This window comes from Carlito syrichta, unplaced genomic scaffold (genome assembly GCF_000164805.1).
Source record: "Carlito syrichta isolate Samal-C Ts95f unplaced genomic scaffold, Tarsius_syrichta-2.0.1 Scaffold308224, whole genome shotgun sequence".
NCBI classification, from domain to species: Eukaryota; Metazoa; Chordata; class Mammalia; order Primates; family Tarsiidae; genus Carlito; species Carlito syrichta.
The window spans coordinates 260,769-276,636 of record NW_007252320.1 but is presented as its reverse complement, the minus strand read 5'-3'; the positions used below and the strand labels follow the sequence as shown (position 1 = coordinate 276,636).

Genomic DNA, 15,868 nt, shown 5'->3' with positions numbered 1-15,868 from the left:
TCCAACAATCCTACTTCTGGATTTATATTCAAAGGAAATAAAGTCATTATGTTGAAGAGAATGAAAAAAAAAAAGAACAAATGAAACAAATAGCAAGATGATAAATTTAAACCTAACTAACAATAATTGCATTAAACAGTTGGTCTAAGCATGCCAATTAAAGGGCAAAAAAGTATCAGATTGGTTACAAAAATGACCCAACAATACACTGCTTACAAGAAACCCACTTTAAATATAAAGACAAGATAAAAAATACAGAGATGGGAAGATAAATATACTAATACCAATGAAAGTAAAATGGTGTGGCTGTATAAATATCTGAGAAAGTAAATTGTGGAACTAAAAATGTTACCAGGGAGAAAGTCATTTCCTAAAGATAAAGGGATCAATGCTTCAAGTAGATGAAACAGAACTTGATAGAACTGCAAGGAGAAATAGACAGATCCACAATTTTAATTGGAGTTTTGTTTTGGTTTTTTGAGTTGGATTCTCACTTCGTCACCTAGGCTAGATTGCAGTGGCATGCTCATGGCCACCCCCAGCGTCGACCAGTTGAGCTCTGGTGATCCTTCCGCCTCAGCCTTCTAAGTAGCCGGAACTACAGATGCATTCTACCGTGCCCGGCTAAATTTTTTATTTTATTGTAGAGACGAGATCTCACCATGTCGCCCAGGCTGGTCTCGAACCAACGGGCTCAGGTAATCCTCTTGCCTCGGTCTCCCAAAGTGCTGGGATTACAGGCTTGCGCCACCGCATCTGGCATAATTGGAGATTTTAACACCCTTTTCTCAACTGATAGAAATAAATCAGCAAGGATATAGAAAACTTGAACATTATCAATAGTTTAACCTAATTGTCTTTACAAAACATATCACCCAACAACAGTAGTAGTACCCACATTTCTTTTAAGTTTCAAGTACACATGAAACATTTACCAAGAGGGACCATATTTTGGACCATATCTCAACAAGTCATTCAAAGTATGTTCTCTAGTAACAATAAAATTAAATTAGATAAAAACAGAATGATCTCTGAACAAATTCTCCAAAATTCAGAAACAAAATAACAAACTTTTAAATAATCCATGTATCAAAGAAGAAAAATTAGAAAATGATTTGAACTGAATGAAAATGAAACAAGACAAATTTGTGGGACACTGCCAAAGAGGAAAATTTCTAGAAATTGCCTATAAGAAAAAATAGGTCTCAAATCAATGACGTCTGCTTCCACATTAAGAAATTTTAAAATGAAGAGCAAATAAGTAAGCAGATGAAATAATCAGAATGAAAATCAGTGAAACAGAAAATAATCCTCCCCAAAAAGAGAGAAGAAGAAAACCAATAAAACCAAAAGCTCATTCTTTGAGATGATCAGTAAAGTTGGTAACCTTCTAGTTAGAGTAAAAAAGAATGTAAAAAGACAGAAATTACTGGTCTCAGGAGTGAAAGTTAATATCACTAAATTCTACACATATTAAAAGAATAAGACACCATTATGAACACGTTTATGCCAAAAAATTCAGCAACTTGAATGAAATGAACAAATTATTTGAAAGATTCAAATTACCAAAGTTTACTCAAGAAAAAAATAATCTGAATAGTCATGTCCTTATTAAATCAAATCTGTAGTTTAAAACCTTCCCTCAAAGAAAACTCCTGACCAAGATGGCTTCACTGGTATATTCTACCTGTCATTTCAGAAAGTTACAATGTCAATCCTTCATTAACTTTTCCAAAGAATAGAAGATAAAGGAAAATTTCACAACGAGACCAGCAGTATCCTGATACCAAAACCACAAAAAGATATTACAAGAAAACCAAAAAAAAAAGACAAAACAACTTCAGATCAATATTCCTCCTGAACATAAATAAAAAACTTCTTAACAGTTTTAGCAAATCAAGTCTAATAATATCTAAGAAGGATAATGTCTTATGACCAAATGGGATTTACTGGAGAAATGTAAGGTTGGTTTAGTACTTAAAACTCAGTGCAACTCACTGTATTAACAGACTAAAAAGAAAAATATGATCATCTCAGTAAATGCAGAAAGAGGCCCCTCCCCTTCCTTGGGGAGGTGAATCATCTCTAATTTACTTTTTAAATAAACTATATTTTCCAATGTAGTAAATAAATGCAGAAAGTGTGTTTGACAAAATCCAATATCCATTCCTGACTAAAAACTTTTCAGCCTACTAAGAACAGAAGGAAATTTCTGCCCGATGAAAAGCATCAATGAAAAGCCTACGCCTAACATCATACTCAATGGTGAAAGAATGAATGCTCTTTCCTTGAGACTGGAAACAAGGCAACGGGACCCATTCTTGCCATTTCTATTCCACATTGCAATGGGAATCTAGACAGTTCAATAAGTCAAGAAAATAAAATAAAAACATTCTTACTGAAAAGGAAGTAAACTTGTTTATATTCATAGACAATATGACAACCTACAAAGAAAATGCAAGGAAATCTACAAAGAAGCTACTAGAACTGACAGATGAGGAACATATCATAGCGACAATGTGGCACAACTAGAACTCTCATATACTTCTGGTGGAAATGCAAAATGGTCCACTTTGGAAAACATTTGGCAGTTTCCTAAAGACACAGCTACCATTTGACCCACTCACAGGTATGAAAACCTATGTCTATACAAAAGTTTGTGCATGAATGTTCATGGCAGCTTTCTGTATAATAACCCAAAACTGGAAACAACTCAAAAGTACAGCAGCAGGTAAAGAGATCAGCAAATTGTAGTGTATCCATGCAGTAGACTAATCAATAAGAATGTACTACGAGTATTGATATATGCAACAACATGAAAGAATCTCCAATGTGCAGAGTGAAATAAGCCAGACATACTGTATCATTCTATTATATAAAATGCTGGAAAATGCAAACAGATTTATACGAACAGAAGGCAAATCAGTGGTTGCCTTGGCATGGGTGAGAAGAGGGAGGAATTACAAGGTGGCATAAGGAAATTTTAGGGTGGTGGATAGTTTTGGTAATTTTAGTCATGGTCTCTCAAGCACAGGGGTATATAAAAATTTATCAAATCGTACACCTTAAACATGCAATTTACAGCATATCAATTACACCTCTGTAAAAACAATATGAAAAAACAATATAAAAGCTGTTTTTAAAAATGCATAAAACTAAATTTGTAAGGATTAGAAGATGCATTACATGATAGAGTTAACATTTGAAGTGAGTGGAACTATCTTCCTAGAACGTTTTAAACAGTGAAACCAAAACAAATGAACTTTCTTTCAGCTTACCATGTCAGTCCTGGAATTGGCATCTAAAAGTTTTCAAATTAGATTCTAAATAAGCAGAAATGTGGAGGCAGAGATGAGACGGACCTGGATGAGAATCCCAGCCCTATCACTTACTCCCTTCTAGACCGTAGGGACTTTACTTAGCTCTTTAAACTTCAGTTCCCTCGTAAAATTGGGATGGTACCCCTCGTACATTTGTTTAGAGGTTTAACTATAGCATATGTAAAAGACCTAGCACAATACCTGCCAGGTAGTAGATGCAATAAATAGTATCGTTACCTAGTCTGTTTTGGTCATGTATTCCCTGCACAGCACAGTAACTGGTTCTTCACCAAAGAAATGAAAAACAAGAATTCTAACCACTAAATCTGACTGCTGTAAAGCAACAGAGCTTTTCTCAAAATCTAAAGTTCTGCTTTCTACCTCAGAGCTTACCTCTGTCCTCATTGAAAAACGAAAGTAGTGATGAAAGAAGGTAGAAGACAAAATTATGAACTTCACAGGAACTTGGATGAACTTAGAGTCTATAACAGTGATCTATCACAGAAACAAAGAACTGAGTACTACATGTTCTCACTCATAAGCAGACCGTGAACAATTATAATACTATAAGAAAGGGATTGGCAGGCCGGGTGTGGTGGCTCATGCCTATAATCCCAGCACTTTGGGAGGCCGAAGTAAGAGGATTGCCTGAGCCCACAGGTTGGAGACCAGTCTGGGCAACTTGGGGAGACCTCGTCTCTACAATCAAAAAATTAGCCAGGTGTGGTGGTGCGTTCGTGTAGTTTCAGCTACTTGGAAGGCTGAGGTAGAAGGATCAGCAGGTTGAGGCTGCGATAACCGTGAGCCTGCCACTGCACTTCAGCCTGGGTGACATAGTGAGACTCTGACACAAAAAAAGAAAGAAAGAAAGAAAAGGGAGGAGGGAGAGAAAAAGGTTGGCAGTAGTGGGAAATTGCTGGGGGGAGGTGGGATTAGCAGTAGTGGGAGAGGGGGGCACACCTCATCAACAAGGGTACTTACATAATGAATATTTGTATACCTAACCCTGAATTGTACCGCATGTCTGTAAGGTAAAAAAAAAACAAGCACTACTTGTCAATCTGATAAAAAAATGATGACAAGGAAAGTCTCCAATATCAGTATTTACTGGTATCTTCAGGGAATGTTTTAGGGTAACAATTCATCTCCTCATTATGGCCTATACAAGTCTTAAGAGCATATTTCCAGAAAGCTGAGAACACCATGCAATATGGCACAGTTTTCACCACTTGTTTTAAACCTGAAAAGGAGCACAGACTTCTGATTTTACAGGCTAAAGACAGGAAGGCAAAGCACTTCCTAGGACCATGCAACAAGTCTGACCTATAGTGGGTCCCGGATCCATTCTACTCAAGGCCAATTCTACTAGAGCAGAGAACCCTGGACTTGGCGTGAGTTCCATACCTCTGAGCCCAGGACCATTCATCTTACCTGAATCTCGGTGAATTGTTCTAGCTCTCTTCAATTTCCCCAGTGGTTTATACTTTGGCTCAATACTTTGGGAAGATCGGCATAAAGGCTTTAAGCTGAAATGAATCAGAATATTTTATTTTTCCTTTAGGAAAAACTGCTGGAAGGTAAGCATCACTGATAGAGATTATAAAAACCTGACCTCAGGGAATCACACAACTGAAAAGCAATGTTTAATCATTAAAAACCACTTCAATATAATGCAGTGGTAAATACAAGCACTTAAATGTAAAATGGCAGGTGTCTAATTGTTAGGTCTGAGGGAAACATCTTCAGGAGACTTAAAGCAAAACTTGGATCTTGGCTCTTGCAATGCAAACAAGCCAGTTGCTATCCTAACAATCGGTTAAGTAATACAGTGACACCTTCTGGCATTCAGGGAATACAGTATGGCTAGCTGCTTCCCCTTTTCTGTTTAATGGGATTTACTTACATCTTGCAAGAATCTCACAAATTTGATCTCTTTCTTCTAGGTGCTTAGGCTGGAAGTTGAGACACAGTGGAGACCAAATACAAAATGGCACAGAAATATCATTTGAATGTGTCTTACCCCTTTGCAAGGACCTCACTGCTATTTAGAATGTCTATAACATACCACTGGAACAGAGCAATTAAGCTCCCAAACTGAAGCTCAGGTAGAGCTAACTCGTTTTACATCCTGGTTCCTGTTCTCAGGTCCACAACTGTTCTCTGGCTCCATCCCTTCAACCTTCCAGGAGCTCTGTTCCTACTGTCTTTGCAGTTATTTCAGCTGTGCTGCTTGGGTAACTGTTCAAAGCTCCAGCACCTATCTACAACAGACTTGCCTGATAGAAATGCAAGATGGAAACATGCATTTTAACAAGCGCCCCAAGTGATTCTTAAGTACATTCATGTTTGTTTATATTCTAGTTCCATCAGACATATTTAAGTCTCAGCTATTTTAAGATTCTCTGTTGCCTTCAGTTACAATCTTGTCTGTAAGTTTCACTGTCAAACTTTGTAAAGAATAGTCTATCCTCAGTCTTCATTTCCTCACTTTTTACCCATTTCTCAAGCAACTGAAATCTGGCTTCTAACTCATAAGACTACTGAAATTGCTCTCACTGAGCACCCACAAATGACCTAATTACAAGGTAATGGGACACTTGGTAATCCCTATATGACTCCTCAAGGATTTGACACACGATACTTTCCTTTGCTTTCCTCTGTCTCCATCTCATCCCAGCTCCTCCTTCTCCACTCATTATTTAAATGTGCTGCCCAGGTGCTCTGGCCTCATCTCTGTGATCCTTCCTCATGCCCTGCTACTGATTTCCTCTGTCCTTGTGGTTTCAGTTATCATCTGCACTGCCAACTCCAAATCTGTGTCTCCAACCCAGGCCTCTCTCCAGAGCTCTTGAATCCCATTTTCACATTTCTATAACTTTATCCACAGTTGTGCCTACTGGAATGACATTTGCTAGCCTGGTGCTGTATGTCCTCATTGGGCAGATTTCCTGACACCAGGCCTCGTCTCTTCCTGCACCCACAATAGCTTGTGTACAGCATGCCTCCTACCAAGACTGGGGCTCCACTAGGCCACGGTATGTCTCAGTCAACCTGGATCCCAAGTATAGCACTTAGCATATAGCTGGCACTAAAGAAATTTTTAATGAATGCATAAATGAAACCCAAAGGGGAGATGAAAAAGTGGCAATACTGTAGTAAAATATGCTTTATACTGTCTCACCTCTTCTTTGACTTTCACTTATCCATTCAGTAAGGTAACATTAACTGACCACATGCTTAGTACTATGCCAGGTAGTTTTCTTTTCTTTTTTTTCTTTTTCTTTTTTTGTGTTGGAATCTCACTCTGTCACCCAGGTTGGAATGCAGTAACATGCTCACAACCACCACAGCCTCAACCTGCTAGGCTCAGGCGATCCTTCCGCTTCAGTAGCTGGAACTACAAGTGTGTGCCACCATGCCTGGTTAATTTTTTGATTTATTGTAGAGACAGGGTCTCACCAATCTTCCCAAGCTGGTCTTGAACCCCTGGACTCAGGCAGTCCTCTCACCTCAGTCTCCCAAAGCACTGGGATTACAGGCTTGAGCCACCGCACCCAGCTTGCCAGGTTCTTTTCATACATTATCTCCACATTTTTGAGAAACCCAACAAGTAGGCATGAATATTCCTATTTTGCCAATTCAAAGTGGCTGTCTCAGAGAAGTGATCCAGCCAAGATCACATTGCTAGTAAATGGGGAAGCTGGACGCAGCACAAGACAAACTGACGATACTGCTTGCACCTTCTGCCACACTGTAAACTAAAGGAAGCATGACAGGAAAAAACAGAAATGAAGAGAAGTTAGAAATGTCACAAGAAAAGGAGGTTCTAGATTTGAAAACATTCAGGCAAAACTATCCAGAATGTTCCACAAGTAATAAATACTCACATTTCTATAACTTTATCCATAGTTGTGCCTAATGGAATAACATTTGGATACACATTCACAGGACAGATGTAGCTCAAGAAATCTTTAATCTAGATAAAGAAAAATAAAATGGGTCAATTCTCTTCACAGTGAAAAACTGAGGTGTTAGCAGAGATAAAGAGAGATCGGGGAAAGAAAAGCAGAAATCTCCATGACTGTGGTTCTCAATGCTGGGTGCACATGGGGATCACCCTAGGAAAAAGGAACACCCTTACATCCAGACCTTCTTCCCAAAAGTCCTTTGGATGCTAAACTATAGTGAGGAGCCTGGGAATCCATAGATTAAATGTACCCCAGGCAATTCTGTTCCAGAGGAAGAGCTGAGAATCACTGATTAATAGGATCTGAGGAGTCTATATTTTTAAATATATTAGTTTCCTTGTCCACGAAGATTAGTTGCCTGTGTTCAACAAATCCCCTTTCAAGTGAGTTGGAATTTAGCTGAGTATTAACTATAATACACATAAGGAAACAAAGTGTTAGAATTGCACTTTTTAGCCAGGTGCAATGGTGTATACCTGTAGTCCCAGACCAGGAGGGGCGATCTAGTGAGACCTTGTCTCTTAAAAGACAATTGTATTTCTTTCTTCCTACAAATATTATCATTAGCAATACCGAGGGAATTGTGTCTCTGAGGTTACCTGCTTTGTTCTAATGGTTTATTCTTGCTGAGTACCATGAACCAAAACACCATGTACTGGTTACTACCTGTGGGAGGATCCAAACACTTCTGCCCAATGCCAATGCCTCTTGGTGTCAGAATCAGCAAGGAAAACACAATGTAGTCAAGCCCTGGTTAGTACAACGCCTTACTTAAGAGAACAGACAGAACAAGAGCAAGATCAGTTCCAACAAGGTGGGCTGTTGCCCCATGGCCTAAGGGGCAATCAACAGGGCACTTTGCCTATGTGCCCCTTCTCCTGATGCACAGGAAGGTGTCTCTCTGCCCCTAGTCACAGGGTCTGAAATATGACAATCTGAAAGCTGAGGTGTGCCTGAGGGCCACTGACGTACAGGCTTAAGCAGAACAAAGGAGTACACGTTGAGTTTGAAACAGAGAAAGATGTTTCCACACAAGGCAATAAGCTGGCACTGGCTGTGTGCGCTCTGTCTCTCCATAAGGAAGTGTTCCAGGCCCAAGGTCCTTTCTTATGTAGCCAGTGGGGCAAGACTGTACACAGAGGACTGCCTTTCCCAGCAATTCTTTTTTCTTATATGATCATTAGGAACCAACAATTAATTCTAAACAGGCACAATTACATTCAAAAATTTCACAAATACCTTGATTTTCTGCAGAATTCAGAATGCTAAACAGAGGAACTCTGTCCCTACTCCTCAAAACATCTCTACAACTCTGACAAACTTCAGCTTTGGTGTTTATTACATCTTGGCGAGCTTGAAATCTCAGTCAAGTTACCTAATGTCTCTAAGTCCTAGATTCTTCATCTAAAAGCATAAATGAGAGAATGCACACAGAGTGCTTAGCCTGGTACATGGTGTACCATTCAACAAATTATCTACCACAAAATTGATGATGACACGAAGATTTTTGTTCCCTTCTACATATGGAGAGAGAGAGACACGACACAGAGTAATTATTAGTATGCAGCTTCCAAATGACCAAATCAAAAGAGGCAGGAACCCAGAAGTTACCAGTAACTCTTCTATAAAAATAGAATGGCTACTTTCATTAAGACAAGGCAAAGGCAGGAAGATCTACTCTTTGGGTATTTTTTTAAAAATTTATTTTAGAGTTGTGGGTACATGTGAGGATTTGCTATATAAGTAAATTGTGAGCACATGAAGTCTGAGCTTCTAGAAAGCCCTCTCTTTCCCTGACAGTAGACTAAGGACCCCGTGGGTGGTTCTGTGCCCCTTATCCTCACTCCCTCCCTCTCCCCACTAGTAGTTCCCACCTTTATGCCCACGTGCCCAATGTTTAGTCAGTTTTTGTTTCTGTGACAGTTGACTTAGAATGATGTTTTCCATCCGTGTTGCTGCAAATGACATGATTTTGTTCTTTATGGCTGCATAGTATTCCATTATATGTATGTATTGTATTTTCTTTATCCAGTCCACTTTTGGTGGCATCTGGGTTGGTTCCATGTTTTTGCTATTGTGAATAGTGCTACAGTGAACATACATGTGCAGGTGTCTTTTTGGTTTATGTTGCTCTGGGTATATTCTCAGAAATGAGATTGCTGAATTGAATGATAGCTCAATTTTTAGTTAAGAAACCGCCACACTGTTTTCCACAAAGTCGAACTATTTTACATTCCCACCAACGGTGTAGAAATGTTCCCTTTTCCCTTCAGCCTCACCAACACCTGTTGTTTTTTGACTTTTTAATGACAGCCATTCTGACTGCTGTGAGGTGGTATCTCACTGTAGTTTTGATTTTTATTTCTCTGATGACAAGTGAAGCTGAGCGTTTTAAAGCTATTTTTCATAAACAGTTTCTTTTGTACCTTCAGAGTAGGCATGCAAATAGAAATGATTACTTGCTTGTCCACCACCTACTTGACTTACACAATCAAAGCTGAGGCTGGTAGAGATCTAAAACTTTTGAAGAAAATAAAGAAAAAGAAAGGTCAGGCCTGTATGAGAAATAGGTCTAGATATGACTTCACCACTTCTCAAGGATGAAGTGACCACAGGATATAAGAGACTCCCAATAGAGGAGCTCTCTCACTTGGACAAGTTGATTCCCTTTCATCAACTGCCTGCCTTAAAACTTTAACACAGTCTTTATTTGCAGTAGCTCTATTCTATGAAGCCACCACAAATACTGAGTTAGCAAATAATGAACCATTGCTCCTAGGGGAAATTCAGAATTAGATTCCTGCAAGCCTCTGGCAACACGGTTTTTGTCAACCAATCAATACCTAACCTTGTTTTATGTGTGTCTCTGTTTAAAGACACCTTATTTAATATATATTGTTGATTCATTAACATTGAACTCATGGCCAAGAGCAATACAACTGATCTGATGCTTGAAAAAAGCTTACCTAACACAAGGCACATCACAGCCCTCTTGTGCTTAGGAACACTAGATAGGACTTCAGTACCAGGCTTGGAGGGCATCCTTTTTTTTTTTTTTTTTTTTTTAAGAAATAGGGCCTCACTATGTTGCCCAGGCTGGTCTTCAACTCCTGGGCTCAAGCAGTTCTCCCATTTCAACCTCTCGAAATGCTGGGATTATAGGCATGAGCCCCCACTCTTGGAGGGGATAGGAGGGCACCATTTTAAACAGTAAGATCACCAAAAAAACCAAAAACATGAAAAAAAATATGGCACTGATCAGACCACTAAAAAGATACTTGTTGATAGTATGAAAGTTGAAATAAAAAGGCAGAGCACTCCCTTGTCCAATCTGAGTTAGGAACATGCATGTCTTGCAACTCAGAATTTTTGCCACTCTACAAGTATGAAAATGATCACAAGTACTGATATTGAGGTTATAGATAAATTTCAGCGAGTAGGCAAACAAACATGGAATCGGTGAATAATGAGGATCGACTATAATTAGGAGAAAAGCTGAAAGGAAATGAGATTTAAATAGAAAAAGACAGCCAGGCTCGGTGGCTCAGCCTGTAATCCCAGCGCTTTGGGAGGCTGAGGTGAGTGGATTGCCTGAGCCCGCGGGTTCGAGACCCACCTGGGCAACTTGGCGAGACCTCATCTCTACAATAAATCAAAAATTAGTTGGGTGTGGTAGCGCGCACCTGTAGTTCCAGCTACGCAGAAGGCTGAGGCGGACGGATCGCCGGAGCCCAGCAGGTCGAGGCTGCGGTGGCCGGGAGCGGCCACTGCACTCCAGTCTGGGCGACCAAGTGAGACTCCAACTCAAACAAAACAAAACAAAAACAAACAAACAAAAATAGAAAAAGAGATACGTCTGCAAGTCAAGGGAACTACCGTCAACCATGCAGAACAGACAGCAGTCAGGGTTGTGAGTATGTGAGATCCTCTTACCTCACTGTAGGAGGAGTGGAAAGAAAAACAAGCTCGGTAGGAACTCTCTCCAGTCCTAAAGGGAAATGAAAACACAGAATTACAAGGTCATTTAGCAAAACTAATCCGAGTTCTAAACTTGGACCCTTTTCAGTGGCTATTTCAGTATGAAATCACCCTAACTTGGGAATTTCTTCTTATGATAGGAATGAACTCTTTCCAGAAATGGAAGTCTGTTGTAGACATTCTGTACAGCCAAAGTTAAGGAAATGTTGCTAAGATATGATGACCATGAAGGTAACTTCTACTCCACCAAGGGTTTCTGTCCCCTATGACATCAGCTTATAACTCTTAGCCTAGCACTCGGATACCCTCGGTACCCTACTACCTACCTAACTACTATAACCTCAGGATTTACTGGCTAATGAGATTATGATAGGTTTGGAAGCAGCATCCCCTCAGTTTAAATAAAGTTTAAATTTCAGAGATTCTTTCTACTGGGCACAGTGGCTCATGCCTATTGTCTCAGCACATTGGGAGGCCAAGGTGAGAGGACTGCTTGAGCCCAGGAGTTCAAGGTCAGCCTGGATAACATAACAAGACCTTACCTCTACAAAAATAATTTTTTTTTCATTAGCTGGGCATGGTGGCACATGCTTGTAGTCCCAGCCACTTGAGAGGCTGAGGTGGAAGGATCACCTGAGCCTAGGAGGTGGGGGCTGCGGTGAGCCGTGATTGTGCCACTGCATTCCAGCCCGGATGACAGAGTGAGACCTCATCTCAAAAGAAAAAAAAATTATTTCCCATAATTATAATATATCCTCTTCTTGGGCTTAGGCTAGACTGCATTTAAACTAAATTAAATCAGATAATTTCTCTTGAAACAAGGTTTCTCTCAGAAGACCTGTGATGTCGCTTTCTTACCTCACAATTACATTTGTTTTTCTGGTTCTTTCTCCAAACCACATGGTGGATGGCTTAATGCTGATTGTGTGCAGTGGAACTCTATTTTTGGAAGTATTTCCACAGGGTAATTTGCTCCACTGAAAATATTCCTCTGCCTAAAAAAGATTTTTAAAAAATAGAAAAGCAGTTCTACATTTTCAACAAATCTGTTGGTAGACAGGGTCTCAAAAACAAAAGTAGATACGTTTTCAGACATGAAAAAAAAGGTAGACACGAGGAAACAATGAGAATGGCAAACTGAGGAACATTCTACAAAACAACCGGCCTGACTCTTCAAAACCTTTCAGGTGAAGATAGAGCAGCAAAAGACTGGAGACATGATGTGCGTCAAAAGAGACCCTTTAGGCCTGACTGAATGCAGTGTGTGGCCCTTATTAAATCCCGGATGCCCCCACCACCCCATCCCACAAGCTATAGAGGATACCACTGGACAATTGGGGACATTTGGATATGAGCTGTATACGAGCTAATAGTATTGTAGCAACCCTAAATTTCCTGAGTTGGGGAATCACATTATGCTGATGCAGGAGAATGTTATTCTCAAGAGATAACAGAATGCAAGATTTGGAGTGAAGTGCTATGAAGTCTGCAACTCACTCTCCAATGGTCTGGGGGGGTTGGTTACACATACAGAGAGAAAGAGATAGAGAAACAGAGCAGAAAGAGATAATGTGACAAAGTATTGACAAACTGGGGAATACAGATGAAGAATATTAATGACAAGTGCCTAAGTTGATAGTGTTATTTGTACTAGTCTTACACCTTTACTGTTTAAAACTTTTTCTAAATAAAGTTGGAGAAAAAATAAATAAGCGTTTTGCAAAGGTTGAAGAGTAATGGGACTGAGCCCAGGAGGTCGAGGGTGTGGTGAGCCACGATCGTGCCACTACACTCCAGTCTGGGTAACAGAATGAGACTCCAACTTGAAAACAAAACAAAAAATTAAAAAACGGAATGCCTGAGGCTTCTTCTCAACTTGGAATTCTCTGTTTTACGAATCACACAAACACCACAAGAAACCATTGGCACGTGTACCTTTGGATGCCGGCACGCATGGATCTGAGAGCTGCGGTCTGTTGTGAGGTGAGGAAGGATGTCAGGCATGTGTCTGAACATGTCTAGCTTATTCACGTGAACCTAAGAAAACAGCATATGCAAGCAAATTACCTGGAATGCGTCTCCTACAAGTAAACTGTCCGGAGGAAGTTATTCAAGGAAAAACATCCAGTTAACGAACTAACCCCTCTCTTCTTTCTTGAAACCTAGTCGTTGGCTATCTCAGTGCACATAAGTATTCTGCCAGGACGGCCACAGGTAAAGGCTCACGGCCAAGGCGACTGTCTTTCACTGGTGGTAATGAAAAATTACAGAGACTTGGCTCACTCATTTCATTTGATGATGCTGTTACCGTCCTTCCGTCTTTCAGGAGGAGTTCAACTAATATTTATTTGTGCACCTGCTATATGCCAAACTTTATTCTAAATACTGGGTTTATAGCCGTGATCCAAGCAGACAAAAACAGTCACATGTCCCCTACCCTCGAAGACAAACGCACAATGTGCCACAGAGGAGCAACCAGGAGTGAGAAGAAAGGAGGAGGAGGAAGCAGAAGACACAGGTCCCCCTTCCACACTCGATTCACTCGATTCAAAGGGGAAGGGCAGGTACAGAAAAGCAAATATTCAAACCTCGGCCACCTTTAGAATTTTCAGGCAAATAAATACATTTTAAGGCACTAAAACCAATGTGTCAGTTTTACTTTAAGCTCATCTTCTGGGTTCTTCAAAGCAAATGACAAGTACCTAAGTTGACAGTAGGATTAAATAATGGCACAAAAGAAGTATTCTCATTTTGGTGTCTGGATAGAAAACAGACTAGGATGTCAGATTGCTGTGGTAACTGATGGCAAGATAGTATAAAAAGAATGAACAAAATTGCTTTCTTATCCCATGGCCCACCCCATCACTCCCTGTTGACTAATGACCAGTAAGAAGTAACCAGGAGGCTGGGTGAAGTGGCTCACAGCTGTCATCTCAGCACTTTGGGAAGCCATGGTGAGGACTGCTTGAGCCCAGGACTTTAAGACTAGCCTGAGCAACATAGCAAAGCCTTGTCTGTACAACCAAATAAAAAATTCAGCCAGGCATGGTGCCATGCACATGTAGTTCCAGCTACCTGGAGGGCTGAAGTGGGAGAATTGTCTGAGCCCAGGAGGTCGAAGCTATGGTGAGCCATGACACTGCCACTGCACTCCAGCCTGAGTGACAGAGTGAGACCCCAACTCAAAAAAAAAAAAAAGATCCGCCCGGCGCATTGGCTCAAGCCTGTAATCCCAGCATTTTGGGAAGCCAGGGCAAGAGGATTGCCTGAGCTCAGGAGTTCGAGACCAGCCTGGGCAACTTGGCAAGACCTTGTCTCTACAATAAATCAGAAAATTAATCGGGCAAGGTGGCGCACACCTATAGTTCCAGCTACTTAGAAAGCTGAGGCAGAAGAATCGCCTGAGCCCAGCAGGTCGAGGCCATGGTGGCCATGAGCGTGCCACTGTAATCCAGCCTGGACAACAGAGTGAGACCCCCAACTCAAAAAAAAAGATTTAAGAATTTGGAATTCAGTGTAGTGAGCTCTCTAAGGAGGAGGGAGGGAAGGAGGCAAATCACTGAGAAAGTTGGCATTAAGTCCACGCTGAAATCCACTCCCAGAGCAACTTCCTTGGAAGAAGCTCTGAGGTCCACACCAATGGCCTCTCTCTGGCCACCCCGCCAGCACCCTCCTCAGCCCTCGGCTTCTTCCTGCAAGGGCTCTAGAACAGTACTTCCAGGCTTTTCCATGCCACATACCACTAAAATCGACAAGACAAACTTGGGACTCACAAGGTTGCTACCTTTACAGTTTGCCAAGAGAGGACATGAGGGAAAAAATAAAATAAAACCAGCAGATAGTGTATAGAAGCGTGTGTGTGCATACATACAATTCTTTTTATCACTTTGATTTTAATTTAAAAGACCTTTTTCACATCCACTCAACATAGAAAGGATGATCTCAGAATGAAAGCACATCTTTCCCCAAAAGGAGAACTAACAACTTGACATATTTGGACATAAGAACATAAGGAAGGAAGCAACTAAGAAATAAGGCCTTAGGAAGTAAAGACGCAGGAAGTAGAAGGAAAGGGAGGGAGGGAGAGAAGGAGAAGGAAGAAAGGAAGTTTTGAAAATTCAAATGCAGAAGAACTAGATCACTGTGACTTCACTAAAACATACGGCATATAATTGTTAAGTTCTTGACACAAGTTTGTTACCTGGGGAATCTTTTTTTTTTTCTTCTAATTTTTGAGTCAGGGGTCTCACTCTGTCACCCAGGCTGGAGTACAGTGGCACGATCATGGCTCACCGCAGTCTCGACCTCCTGGGCTCAGGTGGCTGGGACTACAGGTATGCACCACCACGCCCAGCTAATTTTTAAAAATTTTTTTGTAGAGTCAAAATCTCACTATATTGCCCAAGCTGGTCTCAAACTCATGGGCTCAAGCGATCCTCCTGCCTCAGTCTCCCAAAGTGGTAGGATTACAGGCATGAGCCAGTCACCATGTCCAGCCGGCTGGGGGATCGATATTAAAAGGCACAAAATGAAGTAAAATTTAAAGTCCATTTAGTTTCAATTATTTTGTAATTCAGAGTCATTATCAAGCATCCATCTTCT

The 15,868-nt window shown here is 40.6% G+C and overlaps 1 protein-coding gene across 1 annotated transcript in view; it reads right to left on the bottom strand.

Moving 5' to 3' along the window:
* DCLRE1C (DNA cross-link repair 1C) overlaps positions 1-15,868 on the bottom strand; it is a 36,717-nt gene that overhangs the window by 9,670 nt on the left and 11,179 nt on the right. Inside the window, 5 exon segments of the mRNA XM_021716169.1 lie at positions 4,752-4,846; positions 7,208-7,296; positions 11,222-11,276; positions 12,125-12,261; positions 13,202-13,303. Coding sequence (XP_021571844.1) covers positions 4,752-4,846; positions 7,208-7,296; positions 11,222-11,276; positions 12,125-12,261; positions 13,202-13,303 — 478 coding nt within the window.